We start from the raw sequence: 20,816 nt of genomic DNA, 5'->3' as shown, positions 1-20,816 counted from the left end.
TCCCTCTGCAGAATGCAAATAAATTCATATACTTTCCACAATGTGATTTTCCGGATTTAATTTGTGATGTGCTATCTCTCACTGTTACCAATAACCTACCCTTCAATTATGGGCTGCTCATGTCTTTGTCAGTGGGCAAACTTACAAAATCAGCAAGGGATCAAATACTTATTTCCCCCACTGTATCTGCAGAGGACAAATTTTTTGAATTGTCCTTCACAGCTTTTTCTTTCAATCCAGTCAGTGCACCAACCCAAAACCAGTAAAGAAATCCACTTTATCTCGCTGGATATCTGACTGCATCTCTTTCTGCTATAAACAGACTTTTCAGTTACCAAGTGAAGACGTTCCTCATGTCACGGCACACCAATCACGAGCTGTGGCAACTTCTTCAGCGTGCTTCTCCGATGGATATCTGCCGAGCTGCAACTTGGACAACCATGCATACTTTTACAAAGCACTATTGTATTGACGATGCATCAGCAGCTGATGCTCTGTTTGGCAGATTGGTTCTGACCTCGTCCTTGTGAGGCACCAACTCACCTCCTCCACCAACTCAGGTAACAGTTGCATACTTTATATTTTACTTCTGTATTTAACTGTTACAATGTTTTCAAGTTTTAGCTTGGGAGTCTTCAGCTGTGTGGCTAGATGATCACACTGTCCATGGAGAAATAAAAGTTGCTTACCTGTAACGGTAGTTCTCCTTGGACAATTGATCATCTAGCCACACAGACCCGCCCTCCCACCCTGAGTTGTTGCCAGCTTGAATATCAACTGATTTGACAGGGGGGCGTGTCCACTACTTATACTATTGTAGGGGCGGGAATACTTGCACATGCGCAGAGAGCTCTTAGAGTTTTCTGTGCTATTGGAAGCCCGGGTTGGTAACGTCACCCAGATGTCACTTCAGCTGTGTGGCTAGATGATCAACTGTCCAAGGAGAACTACTGTTACAGGTAAGCAACTTTTATTTATTTGAAACTTGACTGTTCTAGGCTCTGATTGGCCTGGAGTTTTGAAAATTACCCAGTAGTGCTGACTGTTGCTTCAGTCAGCCTGGAAGAAGAGGGAGACAGAACTGGAAACAGACGTTGTGTCCGTTTCCATTTCTGAATACGTTTCCTTCTCTTTACATACTTACATTGTTCGATCTTATCACCAGTTTGTGTGCCTTCTCCAACACATTTTCAGCATCACAAGGTGTTTTTACCTCCCCCTACAGTCACAGATGGCGTTTTTCACTGGGTCTGTTTACTTTTAGTATATGTGATGCTCATTCCGTTTTTTTAGTCTTCACTTTACAGCCCATGTCTTTCACTTTTGTGCCCCCCCCTAAGATAAGTTTGTATTTCACTTTCTTTACACATTTTCCACTTTACAGTCCACGTCTTTCATCTTTGTGCCGCCTCCATAGCCACAATTCATGTCCTTCACTGACTTTGCAGGCCATGGAATATGAATGTCACGTTTTATTTTTATCCATTACTTACAATCCATGCCCCTCACTATTTTGTCACCTCTAGCATATGCTTCACTTCATAGTCTACATTCTTTCCTCTCTATTTTTCCTAGCCATACTTCTTGCACCTCTTCCATTACAGTTTTAATACACCTAGCACACATCACATGCTCTACTATTTGAAGCGCTTTCATTGTCTTTCACCACATACTGTACCACTATTTCTTTTCAGACCACAACGGTTTTTAAAGATTTATTTCAGAAGATGTTATCCATAAGGATTCTTTATACACTTTTACCGAGGTTAGTCCTCATACTACTTTTCATACATTTATATATACACCCATGCTTTTGAACATATATACATTCTCAAACTTATTTCTTTATATCTAATTGATTCTTTCCTTAAGAACATCATCTATATATCTTTTTAGTCCTTTCCAAACAATGTTACACATTAGCTTGTTCTTGTTAACCTTTCTTGCTAATATATTTTTTAACTGAATGTCTGATCCTGTAGTCTTTTTTCCTTTGTTATATTTCCTGATGTCCACATTTATTTATTTATTTATTGCATTTGTACCCCACATTTTCCCACTTTTGTAAATGTGTTTTTAATAATTGTTTAATCTGATAGCCTATTTTATAATTTTATTATTATTGTATGACTTTATATCTATTTATTTATTTATTTTATAGCATTTATACACCGCTCTTTCCCGCTTGATAGCAGGTTCAGTGCGGCTTACAAAGTATGGTACAAAGTATCACAGAGATAGCACAAAGTATGGTACAAAGTTTCACAGAGTTAACATGGTTAAATAGAGTAGGACGATAGTAAGAGATGTGGGGAAAGGATTGGAGTGTGGGTAACATAGAGGCATATTTTCAAAGCACAACCTTCCAAAGTTCCATAGGTTTCTATGGAACTTTGGAAGGCTAAGTGCTTTGAAAATGACCAAGATAGTAACATAGTAGATGACGGCAGAAAAAGACCTGCAAGGTCCATCCAGTCTGCCCAACAAGATAAACTCATATGTGCTAGTTTTGGTGTATACCTTACCTTGATTTGTACCTGTCTTTTTCAGGGCACAGACCATATAAGTCCGCCCAGTACTATCCCCGCCTCCCAACCACCAGCCCCGCCTCCCACTACCGGCTCTGTTATCCAATCTCGGTTAAGCTCCTGAGGATCCATTTCTTCTGAACCGGATTCCTTTATGTTTATCCCACACATGTTTGAATTCCGTTACTGTTTTCATCTCCACCACCTCCCGCGGGAGGGCATTCCAAGCATTCACCACTCTCTCTGTGAAAAAATACTTCCTGACATTTTTCTTGAGTCTGCCCCCCTTCAATCTCATTTCATATCCTCTCGTTCTACTGCCTTCGTATCTCCGGAAAAGGTTCGTTTGCGGATTAATACCTTTCAAATATTTGAACGTCTGTATCATATCACCCCTGTTTCTCCTTTCCTCCAGGGTATACATGTTCAGGTCAGCAAGTCTCTCCTCATACGTCTTGTAACGCAAATCCCATACCATCCTCGGAGCTTTTCTTTGCACCGCTTCAATTCTTTTTACATCCTTAGCAAGATAGTAGTACTAGTGGTGTGGATTACTACTATTTAGATGTCTATTTTTGTAAATGTTTTAATTCGTACTCAAGATGTTTATATGTGTCTCTCAATGTATTTGTGCAGACTCCTGAAGAAGGCACTTCCGGTGGGGAAAAATGGTACCGTGTTGAGTCATCTCTTAATAAATGTTACATCTACGTTGAATGTCCTTGGTCTGTTTCTTGAAGAGCCTGTTTTTGTTCCTATTCTTCTCCAAAAAGAGAATAATCCATTTGTGTATCTAACAAGTCAAATTCTATAAAACAGATGAAAATGTGATTCCATGTGCAGGAGAGTTTAATTTTACTTCAATTTAATTTCAATATATTCCATCTTTATAACACCAGGCTTCCCATGGCAGATTACAACAGTTAAGATGAATCCATCAGGAAATAGGATAGCCTCATTTTTCCCCTCTGTATTGTACAGAACAGTGTAGAAAAATGTGCACACAACAGAAGAGTTTATAACTGCTTTTGCTACAATATTTTTTACGCTGTTTTGGTGATATTCAATTTTGATTTAATGATATTGATATCTAGATATGGGAAGTTTTCAAATAAATTAAAAAGCTGTCCAATAAGTTAAAAAACAAAACCCTTTTCTCCTCCAGCTTTTAAGGCACTGCCTATCCAACTGAAACAGCTTTACACTTGTTACAGACGGACCACGCACAGGCAGTCCCTTATTTCTAACAATCGTTTGCTATTGTTTTGAATAACGTTTGCTATTGTTTTGGGTGTACTTTAAAAACGCTGCAAGCTCCGCCTACTGGCTTCAGCTCGTACAGTGGACTAGATAGGCTCTTCTGTTTTAAAGAACCTCCTTGCTCGTACTGTTTTCTGTTCTCAATCTAACCTCCTTGAACTCCCCAGTAGCAAGTTGGCTTTCCTGTTCCTCTGTACTGCAGTCCTTCTGGGCTCGACTATTCATTTGAACCTCGCGCACGCCGCAGGGATACAACCGACGGGGACCAAGCCGGCAGAGGAGTATGAAGCGTCGATGTGCAGTTGGTTGCTCCGCCTCTTCCCGCGATGGAGGGTGAGTATACGGTGAGGGAGAGGGAGGCAGCCGGAAAGCAGATCTGGCTTTTACACCGTCCTCCCCCCCCCCCCCCCATCTGTGTGTGCTGTGGGTGTTGCAGCACGCCGTGCTGTAGGGCAAAAAAAAAAGCGGTAGGCATAGGCAGCACAGAACTCTGCGCGGGAAAATCTGAATTCTATCTATTCAGTGTGGCTCCTAGTCCATATTTCCCCTGTTTTAGAGACCTTTTCCAAACAACAATTCAGTTACCCAGCCCCCACTGCCCTCTTCAACTGGACAAATTTGTATGTCATCATCAAACGGTAATAAGCGCAGCCTTATTCTTTCAACACATCGCACAGGTCTTGTATTCAGATTAAATAGCGCAGTGGAGCGCAGAAATCCTTGTGGAACTCCCCTTGACAGGTCCCACCTCAAGAGCTGTTTCCTCTACCCTTTTTCAGATCTGGCTGATACTTTTTCCTATTACCTCGCTGGGGGTGGGGGGGTAGAGCCCAAGATGGGGGGCACTGTTTAGCCGCCCTTCCCAGCCGCCACATTGAACCCCCCTGCCGGCCTGCCGACCTGCCGACGACCCCCTTGAACCCCCCCTCTCGCCACCAACCCTCCCCCGCCGTCGCATCAGATACCTTTTTTGCTGGCGGGGGTCCCCGAACCCTGCCAGTGCCAGCCGAAGAGAGTCTTCTTCAGCGTCGGAGTAGCGCCTTCGTTCAACAAAGTTCCTGGTGCGATCAGCTGTTTCGACGCCTAGGCAGGAACTTTGTTGAACAAAGGCGCTACTCCGGCTGGACCCCCACCAGCAAAAAAGGTATCTGATGCGGCGGCGACTGCGGGGGAGGTTTGGTGGCAGGAGGGGGTTTCAAGGGGATCGTCGGCAGGGAGGCCATATCCAGAAAAGAAGAATAAGGATTGTACATGTTTTAATAAGGCACATAATATATTTTGCTACAGTGAATGATCAGCATATGACCTCCTTTATGCCTCTGTTCAGAACCCAAGAAACCAGTTTTCAAATTTCAGGAAAGCAAATAAGAATTTCACACTATGCTGAATAGCTATTTACCACCATCACAATACCAATGAACTCCTAAAATATGTTCAAATAATTTCCAAAGAAATGATCATTTGTTTGTGTTTTAGAACAAAAGAAAAGAAAATGGGAAACGAAACTGAAACAGGTCGAAGAATTAGCATTGCAGTATGAAAGAAAACCACTCTGCACAGTTTACAAACCAAGGTTATCCAATTCACAGCATCCATCTTCTGTATGGAGGCTCTTCTATCGTCAAACTCAAGCTTTCAGCTTTGCCAGAAGCTGTAAAGAGGTGAGGTGGTGCAGTGTTTAGACACTTTCAGTGATTCTTTTCCTCAATAATTCTACAATTGATATATTCAAAACGTCAGCTGCTGTTTTGATAAGATGCATATGTTTGTTTACAATGTGGCTTGCCTTGTCCCTGGTTTCATTGACACTATAAAACTCTGAATAAATGTAGAATGTTATTTTTTACAGTTCTCTATATTCTATTTGGTTACAAGTTACAGGTATTGGAGGTACCTTGTGCTTATTCATGGCCTTTTACAATTTTCAGTGGGAACTCAAAACGTTACATGGTACTCTTTAAAGGACACTAGTTGTGCATCTGTCATCTCTCTCTCTCTCTCTCTGGTTATCTCAGCACTTCTAGCTGAATCTTTTAGAAACAGATCTTTTCTACTCTCCTGTTTTAAATTCTTCTTAGGCAAGCAATTTATGTTCATTACACATTTAACGTTTTATACTTATTTTACTTGTGTTTTGCATGTTTGTTTTATTACCATTATTTGGTTTTATTTCATAGACTCCTGAAGAAGGCGCCTGTAGCGCCGAAACACGGCTGTGTTGAGTCGAGTGTATATTTAAATAGAGATTGTTCCTAACCTACGTCGCCTACTGGTGTTGTTCAAGAGCCGCCTACTCCTACTCCCCCTTTCCTTAAATTCTTCTTAGGATCAGGTTCACTAAGCTTTTGTTTTTGATTCAGAATTTAAGGTGAAGCTGAAAACCTATTATTGTCAGAAGGCTTTTATGGTTAATTTACCTGAGAGTGTGTCCTGTGACAAGTCTGGAAAGGTTTGTATCTTCTTACCCCTTTCTCTCCTCCCTAATACCTTTTTACCTCTCTCTTTCCTTTTACTCTCAATTTATAGTAATGTATGACTGCATTCTTTTCTATCATTTTGTGGCGTCTCTTTCACATGTATTTTTTTTAATTGATGTTTGTTAGCTGCTTTGGCCTTGGTTGAAGTAAAGGCGGTATATCATATTCTTTATAAACATAAATATAAATGTAAACTTAAGGTAACCATGATTCTACTAGATATACTGCCTTTGGCAAAAAGGGACTCACTTGCATGTAATTCCTCTTATCATCATGTGGGTTACCAAATGGCTCCATCATGTCACTTAGTACAATTGCAGGCCTTTCCTCCCCCCTTCTGTTTTAGAAGATACAAATGAGTACCATTGACAGGCCTGCGGAAGGGTGGGGGGGGGGGGGGGCAAGTTCCCTGGGCCTAGCCTCCAAGTTTGACACTGTCATGGAAACATTTGCCAACAAAAAAGCTCACAAAATATACCTTTACTAGAATACAACCTCAACCTTTCTTCAGATATGTAAGTAGCTTGTCTAAGTATTCTATATAATTATTACAAAGTATCAAAAGTAAAGTTTTGATAATATTTACAATTTAACTGTGACTCATGGTGTGGTGGGGAGGGAGGACCTTAAGATTGTTTGCCCCGGGCCGAGCTTTGTCTCTTGGCGGTCCTAATCCGATGCTGTGTACATGTGCTGTGTAGACCCATCCTTCCTCACTCAATCATTTGTCTCCCATAGGCTAGACCACATTATTTTTCTTCACTCTTTCAACATATGCAAATTTTAGTGTTCTTTTCTATTGATTTGTTGGTCAGTTTCATGAATGGGTTGTATTTTTCAAAAACTCATTACACCAAATGAGACACCTGTCAAAGGTCCAATGTGTATTTTGGTCCAGGAACTAATTCTAAAGCTATAGTTGAAAACAAATGAAATTACATAATTTAAGAGGTCCTTTTACCAAGTTTCGGGAAAAGTTGGCCTTAGTGAATTTTTCCTGCGAGCTAAGACCATTTTTCCTGCAGCTGGAAAATAGCCAATTTTTCTTACGGGCTCACATGCTAATCAGTTATTGCACAGTAATATAGCTGCACTAACTGATCAGTACAGAAATGCCACTCTGTGAAAAATAATACTTTAGTTCATGGTTTGCACATGCAACTCTCAGGATTAAACTCTCCTCAGGATGCCTAAGTGTGTCCTTAGGTAAGCCATTTTAAGCTGAAGTAAGCTTGTGCTAGCTCTTACCGCAGCTTAGTAAAAGGAGCCCTAAGTGTGAATGAAAACTCTATAAACTATCTTTAAGTTTAAAATCTTCTTTCTTTAAACAGAGATTCAAACCAAGCTTTTTTTTTTTTAATGTCTTTGGCTGTCATGCCATGTCGGCAACTCTGGTTGCAGCATTACATAAGAACATAAGAGTAGCCATACTGGGTCAGACCAATGGTCAATCTAGCCCAGTATCCTGTTTTCCAAACAGTGGCCAAGTCCCAAATCGTGGCAACACCCCATACTACAAATCCCAGGGCAAGCAGTTGCTTCCCATGTCTGCCTCAATAGCAGACTATTCCTCCAGGAATTTGTCCAAACCTTTTTTTTAAACCCAGATACGCTAACCGCTGTTGCCACCTCCTACAGCAAAGAGTTCCAGAGCTTAACTATTTGTTGAGTGAAAAAATATTGCCTCCTATTTGTTTTAAAACTATTTCCATGTGACTTCCTCAAGTGTCCCCTAGTCTTTGTACTTTTGGAATGAGTAAAAAATTGATTTACTTCTATTTGTTCTACACCACTCAGGATTTTGTAGACCTCAATCATATCTCCCCTCATCTGTCTCTTTTCCAAGCTGAAGAGCCCTAACCTCTTTAGCATTTTCTCATACGAGAAGAGTTCCATCCCCTTTATCATATTGGTCGCTCTTCTTTGAACCTTTCTGATTCCACTATATCTTGTTTGAGAAACGGTGACCAGAACTGAATGCAATACTTAAGCATTATAGTGTTTTCGGTCTTATTCACCATCCCTTTCTAATAATTCCTAGCATCCTATTTGCTTTTTTGTCTGTTGCCACACACTGAGCAGAAGATTTCAGCGTATTATCTATAACGACACCCAGATCTTTTTCTTGAGCGCTGACCCCCCCCCATGGTAGACCCTAGCTGCAGGTAACTCTGATTTGGATTATTCTTTCCAATGTGCATCACCTTGCATTTGTCCACATTAAATTTCATCTGCCATTTGGACGCCCAGTCTTCCAATTTCCTAAGGTCTTCCTGCAATATTTCACCGTATGCACGTGTTTTAACAACCTTGCAGAGAAGGATGATGAAAATGATAAAGGGGATGGGACAACTTCCCTATGAGGAAAGGCTAAAGTGGCTAGGGCTCTTCAGCTCGGAGAAAAGGCGGCTGAGAGGAGATATGATAGAGGCCTATAAAATAATGAGTGGAGATGTGAAGCGTCTGTTTACGCTTTCCAAAAATACTAGGACTAGGGGGCATGCGATGAAGCTACAATGTAGTAAATTTGAAATGAATCGGAGAAAATGTTTCTTCACTCAACGTGTAATTAAAATCTGGAATTCATTGCCAGAGAATGTGGTAAAGGCGGTTAGCTTAGCGGAGTTTAAAAAAGGTTTGGACGGCTTCCTAAAGGAAAAGTCCGTAGACATTATTAAATGGACTTAAGGAAAATCCATTATTTCTGGGATAAGCAGTATAAAATGTTTTGTACTTTTTTGGGATCTTGCCAGATATTTGTGACCTGGATTAGCCACTGTTGGAAACAGGATGCTGGGCTTGATGGACCTTTGGTCTTTCCCAGTATGGCAATACTTATGTACTTTGTATCATCTGCAAAGTTGATCACCTCACTTATCGTTCTGATTTCCATATCATTTATAAATATGTTAAATAGTGCAGATCCTTGCAACACTCCACTGTTTACCCTCTTCCATTGAGAGAAATGACCATTTAACCCTACCCTCTGTTTTCTGTCAGATAACCAATTCCTAATCCACACCAGAACCTTGCCTCCTATCCCATGACTCTTTTTAATTTTCTCAGAAGTCTCATGAGGAACTTTATCAAAAGCTTTCTGAAAAACTAGATACACTACATCAACCGGCTCACCTTTAGCCACATGTTTATTCACTTCTTCAAAGAAATGAAGCAAAATGGTGAGGCAAGACTTCCCTCGGCTGAACCCATGCTGATTCTGTCTCATTAAACCATGTTTGTCTGCGTGTTCTGTAATTTTATCTTTCATAATAAGTTTCCACTATTTTGCCTGGCACTGATGTCAGGCTTACCGGTCTGTAATTTCCCAGATCACCCCTAAAACCCTTTAAAAAAATCGGTGTCACATTGGCCACCTTCCAATCCTCAGGTACTACAGACGATTTTATCAACAAGATACATATTACTAACAACAGATCAGCAATTTCATGCTTGAGTTTTTTTGAGTACCTTTTGGATGTATGCCATTCGGTCCAGGTGATTTACTACTCTTTAGTTTGTCAATTTGGCTGAGTACATCTTCTAGGTTCACCGAGATTTCTTTCAGTTCCTCTGCATCATCACCCTTGAAAACCAATTCTGGTACAGGCAGATCTCTTACATCTTCTTCCGTAAAGACAAAAGCAAAGAATTAATTTAGTTTCTCCGCTATGGCCTTGTCCTCCCTGAGCGCCCCTTTTGCTCCTTCGTGATCTAACAGTCCCAATAGATTCCCTTGCAGGTTTTCTACTTCTGATGTACCTGAAAAAGTTGTTACTGTGAGTTTTAGCCTCTGCGACAAGTTTCTTTTCATATTCTCTTTATTAATGCTTTGCATCTGACTTGCCAGTGCTTATGTTGCTTCTTATTTTCTTCATTTGGGTCCTTTTTCCATTCTTTGAAGGACAAGCTTTCGGCTGTAATGCAATGGATGCAGTGTCAGTCACATCTAGTTAAACTGGCCTTTCAGTGCAGGTGTCTATTTGGAGACGATCTCAGTAACTTGGTGAAAGACATGGGGGAAACTAAGCCATTGCAGTTTCTACAGGATTTTCATTTAATGTATTTAAATTTCAATTAGCAGAATGGGAACAGCTGAAGGATGTAGAACAGCAATGGACAAGATGAAAGGAGCTATATGAAAGGCAACTAACCTTTATGTTAGAAAATTACATAAAAGAGGAAAAGAAGGCCACTCTGGTATTCAAATATAGTAGCTGAAAAGATAAGGGTAAGGAGATTAGCCTTTGCATGTTATAAGACAAGACGACTCAGAAAGATGAAGACAGGAGAGAATACCTGAATAAGCAAAGAGAAGCTGGAAAAGCTATCGGGAAAACGAAGCGGCAAATGGTGGAAAAGATAGTTAATACGGTAAAATTGGGGGATAAGATCTTTTACAGATATGTAAGTGACAAGAGGAATTGCCATAATAGCATTGTGAGGCTCAAAGCCGAGGGACAGAAATATATGGTAGATGATGAGGATAAAGCTGAACTGCTTAACAATTATTTTAGCTCTGCGTTTATGGATGAAAGACCCGGGGGGGGGGGGGGGGTAGGGCTACAGAAAACAAAGGTTAAAGGGGATGGATGTATGGTAGACCAAGACCCGTTTACGGAGGACTGTGTTCGTGAGGAGCTAGCCAAACTAAAAGTAGATAGAGTGTAAGCCCGCAGGGGTGCTTTCTGGTGTGCAGTGGCCCTCTAGTGGCTCCTGCCCGGCCTGACCAGCCCTTTGCTTCAGGGAAGAACCTTGAAACAAGACTTCTCTGGAACTCTGGTGACTCTGGCCTCTATGTTTGGGGCTCCCCTTTCCCTCAGGGTGACCTCTTCGTTAATCTCCGGTCCTGGACCGGCCTCCCCGCTGTATCTCCTGGTAACCGACCCCCTTACCAGTTCTTCTGGTGGAGCCCCCTGGTCACCCTCCTCTGGAAGATAGCATGGATTCCTCTGCTTTCAGAAATATGCAAATTAGCTGAGTACATGTAAATTCAGTTTATTAGAACTGTGCTTCAGTCTTGTGGGAACCTTTCTTTCCAACTATTATTCGGTTACCACAAATTCACTCCCTGAGCCCATTTACTGTGGGACACCTGGGTCTCAGGGTATAACAGCCACCACCCCTGGATAGGACCTTCTTTACTCTCATTAACCTTACGGTCCTATCCTCCACCCCACGGCTGTTAGTTCATCTTAAACAATTCACAGTTTCAACATCAATGCTTCAGGGACTTCTCTCACCCCAGGACTTTCAGCCTGCTTATACTTCTCTCACACAATTCCAACATCTGTACTTTGGGGACTTCTTACCCCAGGATTTTCAGCCTGCTTTTCAGTACTTGGGACACAGTCCAGGGACACCCAATCCACCCTCCTCAGTACTTGGGACACACAGTCCTGGGACACACAATCCACCCTCCTCAGTACTTGGGACACACAGTCCAGACTTTTGGTCTCCAGGTTCCCATCTCTTCTCCTTCGGGCAAAACTCCCTCCACTACTGAGAGGAAGCTATTTATGAGATGTCCAATAAACCTCCACACCTCTTGAGACCTCGCCCCTCTGGTTCCAGAAAGATCTGGGCCTAGAAGTCTCTTCTCACTCCCCCAGCTATCTCTCTGGAGCTCCCTCTACTGACCCATGCAAGTCAATACTCATCTAGATCCCTGGAGCTCCCTCTAGTGACCCGAATGGGCATTTTCACGGTTTTCAGTGGGAGAGCGCCCTCTGGCGGCCTCCTCAAGTAAGGGCAGACACTGTGTTTATCACAAGAGTGATGGGGCCAGATGGGATACACCCGAGGGTGCTCAAGAAAATCGGAGAAGTTCTGTCTGTTCCGCTGATGCACCTCTTCAGTGCTTCCTTAGAAACTGGAGTGGTCCCGGTGGACTGGAGAAGGGCGGATATGGTTTCTTTGCACAAGAGTGGAAGTAAGAAGAAGGTTGGGAATTATAAGCCTGTCAGTCTGACCTTGGTGTTGAGTAAGCTAATGGAAACACTTCTATAGAGGAGCATTGTGAGATTTCTTGAACTAAATGGAATGCAGGACCCTAGGCAACATGCCTTCACTAGTGGCAGGTCGTGTCAGACGAATCTGACTGTCTTCTTCGACTGGGTGACCAAACAGTTGGACGCGGGAGGGGCGCTTGATGTGGTATACTTGGATTTCAGCAAAGCCTTTGACATGGTTCCGCACTGGCAACTTATAAATAAATTGTGTGTTCTCGGTATGGGACCTAGAGTAACTGATTGGGTTAAACATTGGTTGAATGGAAGGAGACAGAGGGTAGTGGTAAATGGAGCTTTCTCTGAAGAAAAGGATGTCGTTAGTGGAGTACCGCAGAGATTGGTCCTAGGGCCGGCTCTTTTTAACATCTTTGTGAGCGATATTGTGGAAGGGCTGTCTGGTAAGGTTTGTCTCTTTGCGGATGATACCAAACTCTGCAACAGGGTGGACACCCTAGAGGGCGTGAATGACATGAGGAAGGACCTAGTGAAGCTGGAGGAATGGACCGATATTTGGCAACTAAGGTTTAATCCCAAATAATGCACTTGGGTCGCAAGAATCCGAGGGAATGGTACTGTATAGGGGGTGAAGTGCTTCAGTGTATGAAGGAAGGGCGGGACTTGGGGGTGATTGTGTCTGATGACCTTAAGGCTTCCAAATGGGTAGACAAAGCGACAGTCAAAGCCAGAAGGATGCTTGGGTGCATAAAGAGAGGCATGACCAGCAGGAAAAAGGAGGTGATAGTGCCATTGTATAAGTCTCTAGTGAGGCCCCATTTGGAGTACTGTGTGCAGTTCTGGAGACCGCACCTACGGAAAGATATAAACAGGATGGAGTCAGTCCAGAGGGTGACTACAAAATTAGTAAGCGGTCTTGAATGCAGAAATTATAGGGACAGGCTTATAAACCTCAACATGTATACGCTGGGAGAGAGGAGACATGATAGAGACGTTTAACTACCTCAAGGGAATTTATGTACAGGAAGAGAACCTTTTTCAACTAAAGGAGAGCTCTGGAATGAGGGGGCATATGACGAAGTTAAGAGGGAATAGGCTTAGGAGTAATCTAAGGAAGTACTCTTTCACGGAAAGGGTGGTGGAGGCATGGAATGGCCTCCTGGTGGAGGTTGTGGAGTCGATGACTTTTCCAGAATTTAAAAAGGCATAGGATAAGCATGTGGGATTGCTTAGGAAAAGGTAAGAGTTAGGATTATAGAGGATGGGCGGATTGGATGGGTCATATGGCCTTTATCTGCCGTCATGTTTCTATGTTTCTATATTCTGTTTTTGTCCAAAGCAGAGTACAAAATAACATACATAATAAAACATATTCCATAAGAAAATCAGACCATAGATAAGTCAAAAGCCTCTGGTCATCTGTCTTTGACTTCAGGAGGCTCTTTATCTTGATTTCAAGACAGCAGACGGTACCGGCCTCATCATCAGCGATATGGACAGAAGTCCCATTTTCATGCATGCCAATCTTCCTTTCTTGCGTACAGGAAGTCCTCCTCTCGGTCAGCTGGTGCGCCCAGTGCCTCCCGAGCTTTGCAATAATGCAAGGCTGATTTACTATTCTCTTCCTCTGATGGGAGGATATCTTCAGGAGTTTCGAAAGGAGTGGGCTAAAATCACATCAGACCAGTGAGTTCTGGGTATTCTTATGAAAGGTTACAAGTTGGAGTTTTCCCGCCTGGTCGCTCCTCTTTTCTTGCAGTTTCCTTGTCGAAAGGGAACCAAGGTGGTCAAGATTCAGGCCACTGTAGATTCCTTGTTGGTGCTCTGGGCCATTGTTCCAGTTCCCCAGGCCAAACAGGGACAAGGCAGATACTCTGTCTACTTCATTATCTCAAAGAAGGAAGGCATCTTTCATCCAGTCTTAGATCTCAAAGGTCTAAACTGCTGTCTCCGAGTATCTTGCTTTTGCATGGAGACATGAAAAGCAGTCATAGCCTCTGTTCAAGAAAGAGAATTTCTCACTGCTCTTGATTTCAAGGAGGCATATTTGCATACCGATATGGCTACTGCATCAGAGGTTTCTATGTTTTGCAATCCTGGGGCATCACTTCTAGTTCAGGGTTTTGCCCTTCGGTCTCGCCACAGCTCCAAGAATGTTTATCAAGGTTATAGTTGTGTTAGTGGCTGCTGCCTTCCTTCAGTGCCAGGGAATCAGAATTCACCCATATATCGATGACTGGCTCATTTGTTCATCATCCTGTTTTGGACAGCGTGGCAGTGGTGGACAAAGTTATCGTCTTCTGCAGTCGTTGGTTTGGGTGATCAATTTTGAGAAAAGCAGAGTAACTCCATTGCAGATGTTGGAGTATCTGGACATTCTATTCAACATAGCATGGGAAAGGATCTTCCTCACAGAGTGCAGGAGGTTGAAGCTGTTTGAACAGATTTGCCTTCTCCTCAGTCAAGGCAGGCCCAGGGTCTGGGACTACGTCCAGATTCTGGAGTCAATGACAACAGCGATGGAAGTGGTGCCATGGGCAAGGGCTCATATGCTACCATTACAGGAATCTTCTCAGCCGCTGGTATCCATTGTCACAGAAGTACGATCTTCATCTTCCTTGGATGCTGGTTGCCAGATGGAGTATACAGTGGTGGTTGTCTTCCAGGAATTTGACCGCCGGAGCTCCCTTTCTGATAAAACGGATGCCAGCAAGTCGGGTTGGGTAGCTCATTACAAGTTCTGTCTGGCACAGGGCACCTGGATGGAACTGGAATCTCAGTGGCCAGTAAATCACTTGGAGCTCAGGGAAATGTGGAATGTCTTAAGTGACTTCACTCCCTTTCTTGCTGGGGCTCTGGTCTGAGTTTTCTCCGACATGCGACGGCAATGGCTTATATCAACAAGTAAGGCAGGACCCGCTGCTGTCCGATGGCGGTGGAGGCAACTTTCTTTATGAGTTGGGCAGAGAAATTTTTTTTCTGCACTTAAGCATTGCACGTGGAGGCGGACTTTCTTCACAGGCACTTTTGGACCTGGGAGAGTGGGAACTATCCTGCCAGTGTTTTCAGCTGATAGTGGACCAATGGATTTCTCCACTTCTGGACTTGATGGCGACGAAAAGGAATGCAAAATATTCAGCTATTGGAAAGAATCGGGCTCGATTGGGATCAGTGCCCTACTGCAGCCCTGACCAGACACACACATACGTGTGTCTTCCCTTCTTGGCTCATGGTAGGCCCCATGTTGAAAAGGGTCGCGTTGCACGGGGGTTGAATAATTCTCATAGCCCCAGATTGACCGCAGAGAACGTGGTGTGCGGACCTGATTTGACTGCTGGGCAGGGGTCACATCTGTTTTCCACAGGTACACGGCCTATTGAAGCAAGGTCCGGTGCTCATGGAGGATCCGTGCCCCTCTGGTCTTACAGCTTGACCATTGAAAGGGGCTCAGATTATTCTGATTTGGTCATTGCTATCTTGCTTCAGGCTCGGAAACGCTCTACTCCAAGGTGTATTCGAGGGTGTGGAGGACATTTGAGGCTGGTGTTTTGAGTTTGAACTTTCTCCCTTCTCTGCTCAGATTGCTCATATCATAGCGAACTGCTACCCTGAAGAAGATTTGAAACTTGTGATAGCAGCATTATTAAGCTAAGTACACAGCTTTGAATTGAAGTAATTTACATATAAGTACATAAGTAGTGAACTAGCCCCGATCCAAGATGGCCGCGGTATGATCGGCGTCAGCGGACGCGTTGCAACCTACCTCTAGCAAACGCTGGAACGAGACTCTTGCCTGCCGATTACGATGGGTAAGAGACGGGGGAAGGTCAGGGAGACTCCCTCTCTCCCTGGAAGTAGACCCTCGCTCCAACAGCCGACGCTTGAGCGGTTTGGAATTGCCTCCGGTTCAGAAGTGACTTCTACCCCTGCTGCTGGAGCCAGCGTATCAGAGCTGGCCGACAGTGTTAACGGGGCTTCCTTGAGCCCTGTTTTGCGTGCAGCGCCCCCTCAACCAGGAAGTGAGCGCTTCGTGATGAGTCCTGCTGCTCAAACCCCGTTCGGAGAAGAGAGCATTCAGGGAGGGAACCTACACGAAATTGGAACAAACGCTGCCAGCTTGAGTATTCCAGAGGATAGTTCTGCTCCTGTAGTTTCTACTACACTTGTGAGTATCCTGGAACAAACTGCTAGAGCACCCCAACTGGTTTTTGAGGGAAAAGAAAAACCTGCTGTAGTGACATTAGAGTCACTTTGGGAACTGAATTCTTCCACTCTCAATGCTTTACAGACTTTGATAGCAAAGAATACTGAAAGTATCAAGGTTATAGCCGAAACTGCATTAAAACAGTTACAAATTAATGATTACCAAGCCAAGGAGGTCAAAACTCTATCCGAAAAATTTGCAAAAATGGAACTTGTGGAACAATCTTTGATTAAGGACAGGTGTTTTGCCTCTAAGCGCTTGGAGTATTTGGAGAACCAGTCAAAGAAACTTAACCTGCGTATTATAAACTTTCCAAAATCGCCACTTATTACTTCTGTACAAATGGTTAAGAAATATTTAGTGGAGGTTCTGGGAATGACTGATAGTTCACTACCACCTATTACAAGAGCATATTATTTACAGAGTACTGGTAAAGTACTTGATAACTTAAATCCTACAGGTGGAATGAATCTAACTGAGTTCCTAGAATCTTCTTTGGAGGTGGTCACCCAAAGGTTAACTTTGTTGGTGACATTCGCTCTAGAGATAGATAGAGATGCAGTGCTTAGGCTGTCCTTGAGACATCTTAATTCTTTATTTTTGGGCTCCAAAGTAAGGGTTTTCCCGGATCTTGCCAGGGAAACCCAGAAGAGACGAAAGTTATTCTTACTACTCCGTTCAAGGGTAGTAGCAATTGGTGCAAATTTTCAATTAAAGTTTCCTTGTGTTTGTAGAATTTTATACCAAACAAAACAATTTCAGTTTTTTGAGCCTAGTCAATTGGAGGACTTTTTGAAAAGCAAAGAGGGTGTGATTGTGAGAATTTAGAACCAAATGAAACACTGTATAGCAGCTTGGAGTAGGTCATTCTGAATATGACGCAATCTGTTGATTAATATTTTGATTGAGCTTTGTTAAATTAGCTTATAAATATATATTTTTTCCCTCTTGGGTCAATTACATTTATTTGTGGACGATAGTTATTATACCCCTTTTTTTTCTTAGAATTTTGATTTTGTAAGTAAAGATGATATTATTATTGCATGTATCGTGTTATATTCAAGATTGATTGAATATAGTATAATGGAAAATTTTGAAAAAAAAAAAAAAAAAAATAAGTACATAAGTAGTGCCATACTGGGAAAGACCAAAGGTCCATCTAGCCCAGCATCCTGTCACCGACAGTGGCCAATCCAGGTCAAGGGCACCTGGCACGCTCCCCAAACGTAAAAACATTCCAGACAAGTTATACCTAAAAATGCGGAATTTTTCCAAGTCCATTTAATAGCGGTCTATGGACTTGTCCTTTAGGAATCTATCTAACCCCTTTTTAAACTCCGTCAAGCTAACCGCCCGTACCACGTTCGCCGGCAACGAATTCCAGAGTCTAATTACACGTTGGGTGAAGAAAAATTTTCTCCGATTCGTTTTAAATTTACCACACTGTAGCTTCAACTCATGCCCTCTAGTCCTAGTATTTTTGGATAGCGTGAACAGTCGCTTCACATCCACCCGATCCATTCCACTAATTATTTTATACACTTCTATCATATCTCCCCTCAGCCGTCTCTTCTCCAAGCTGAAAAGCCCTAGCCTTCTCAGCCTCTCTTCATAGGAAAGTCGTCCCATCCCCACTATCATTTTCGTCGCCCTTCGCTGTACCTTTTCCAATTCTACTATATCTTTTTTGAGATACGGAGACCAGTACTGAACACAATACTCCAGGTGCGGTCGCACCATGGAGCGATACAACGGCATTATAACATCCGCACACCTGGACTCCATACCCTTCCTAATAACACCCAACATTCTATTCGCTTTCCTAGCCGCAGCAGCACACTGAGCAGAAGGTTTCAGCGTATCATCGACGACGACACCCAGATCCCTTTCTTGATCCGTAACTCCTAACGCGGAACCTTGCAAGACGTAGCTATAATTCGGGTTCCTCTTACCCACATGCATCACTTTGCACTTGTCAACATTGAACTTCATCTGCCACTTGCACGCCCATTCTCCCAGTCTCGCAAGGTCCTCCTGTAATCGTTCACATTCCTCCTGCGACTTGACAACCCTGAATAATTTTGTGTCATCGGCGAATTTAATTACCTCACTAGTTATTCCCATCTCTAGGTCATTTATAAATACATTAAAAAGCAACGGACCCAGCACAGACCCCTGCGGGACCCCACTAACTACCCTCCTCCACTGAGAATACTGGCCACGCAATCCTACTCTCTGCTTCCTATCTTTCAACCAGTTCTTAATCCATAATAATACCCTACCTCCGATTCCATGACTCTGCAATTTCTTCAGGAGTCTTTCGTGCGGCACTTTGTCAAACGCCTTCTGAAAATCCAGATATACAATATCAACCGGCTCCCCATTGTCCACATGTTTGCTTACCCCCTCAAAAAAATGCATTAGATTGGTGAGGCAAGACTTCCCTTCACTAAATCCGTGCTGACTTTGTCTCATCAGTCCATGTTTTTGTATATGCTCTGCAATTTTATTCTTAATAATAGCCTCCACCATCTTGCCCGGCACCGACGTCAGACTCACCGGTCTATAATTTCCCGGATCTCCTCTGGAACCCTTCTTAAAAATCGGAGTAACATTGGCTACCCTCCAGTCTTCCGGTACTACACTCGATTTTAGGGACAGATTGCATATTTCTAACAGTAGCTCCGCAAGTTCATTTTTTAGTTCTATTAATACTCTGGGATGAATACCATCAGGTCCCGGTGATTTACTACTCTTCAGCTTGCTGAACTGACCCATTACATCCTCCAAGGTTACAGAGAATTTGTTTAGTTTCTCCGACTCCCCCGCTTCAAATATTCTTTCCGGCACCGGTGTCCCCCCCAAATCCTCCTCGGTGAAGACCGAAGCAAAGAATTCATTTAATTTCTCCGCTACGGCTTTGTCCTCCTTGATCGCCCCTTTAACACCATTTTCGTCCAGCGGCCCAACCGACTCTTTGGCCGGTTTCCTGCTTTTAATGTATCTAAAAAAATTTTTACTATGTATTTTTGCTTCCAACGCTAATTTCTTCTCAAAGTCCTTTTTTGCCCTCCTTATCTCCGCTTTGCATTTGGCTTGGCATTCCTTATGATCTATCCTGTTACTTTCAGTTGGTTCTCTTCTCCACTTTCTGAAGGATTGTTTTTTGGCTCTAATTGTTGCAGGAACGGAGGCATGAATTTATGATTGATTTCTCATCTATAGCTTAAACTGGGTTCCCTTAGAGACTAAGAGGCCCAACCTGACATTGGTTATTCTCATATTCCTAGTCAGCTTCATACTACCTGCTAGCTGAACTCTGGCATTCATTAAAGGGGTCAAGGGCCAGTCTTACTTAATGGCATACGGCTATGGTCTGTTATTACTTTCAGGAGGCCAGTCCTACACTTAGCTATAATTAATCAAGGAGAAGAGAGCTGACTAGTCCTGACCTTTTTCACCTATCAGCTTATACATTGAACCAGCCAGAACTATGGCTAAGTCAAACCACATGTTGATCTCTTCACTGCAGCCCTACTCAGAACGTCAGACAGAGAGTTGAACAAACATTCCACACAGAATTATTAATTTACACAGAATACAGCATATTCTAAAGTAAGCATCCTTATAAAACATATTCTAAATATCAAGCACTTCTAAAATAGTATTTCAGCCTATTCCTTAAACTACAATGTGTCATATGTCTGGCTCATGCCTGCTTACAAAGGCTGCTCAGCATGCCTAATAGCATACAAATGTTGAGCTAGCCTTCATTATTCACAAGGGTGAAAGAAATTCCTGTCTCTGACCTTTCTAACCTTTGGCTCAGCCAAGCCAGACATTGAAATAATATGAACCATCTGGCATTTCTTCACTGTACTTGCAAAACTGAGAATTTAAAATAGTTAAACAGAATTAACCCTTCTTATATATATTATGCCCATGGCTGCCTCATTCCCCCCTTTGAGACTAAAATCAGCTTATGCAGAGATAAGTCTCACAACTCAAACTCTGGAGATTATGGTGGTCCTAACTAGGAATAGACTTATGAACCACCATTACCCTACTTGTTAAGGTTCGACGGCATACTGCCGAAGCACATGAGGCCAGGAAACAAAACAAAAACCCTGCTAAAACTAAAACTATTAGGGAAATGCACAAGGGACGTATCCAGGAGGTCAATGACCACCACCAGGAGGTAAGGTCTAATCCTCCTCGGTAATCCTCCACATTAAGGCTGGCCAACTGTAGGACTTTATCCATGGCATGCCTAACTACATGCGTCCTATTTATGACAATAGTACAGCACTCTGAAGAATTTAGCACTGTGCAGAGACCACCTTGGGCTGCAAAGAGATAATCAAGACCCATACGGTTATATCGA

General features: G+C 42.8%; 1 protein-coding gene across 1 annotated transcript in view; it reads left to right on the top strand.

Moving 5' to 3' along the window:
* Window positions 1-3,923: 3,923 nt before the first annotated feature.
* PRIMPOL (primase and DNA directed polymerase) overlaps window positions 3,924-20,816 on the top strand; it is a 157,510-nt gene continuing 140,617 nt past the window's right edge. The window contains 2 exon segments of the mRNA XM_030191501.1: window positions 3,924-4,121; window positions 5,265-5,449. Of these exon segments, the coding sequence (XP_030047361.1) occupies window positions 4,115-4,121; window positions 5,265-5,449 (192 nt within the window). The 5' untranslated portion in view covers window positions 3,924-4,114.

This window comes from Microcaecilia unicolor, chromosome 2, assembly GCF_901765095.1.
Source record: "Microcaecilia unicolor chromosome 2, aMicUni1.1, whole genome shotgun sequence".
Classification (NCBI taxonomy): domain Eukaryota; kingdom Metazoa; phylum Chordata; class Amphibia; order Gymnophiona; family Siphonopidae; genus Microcaecilia; species Microcaecilia unicolor.
Note: the sequence above shows the minus strand (reverse complement) of the source record. Positions and strands in the feature narration are given on the sequence as shown.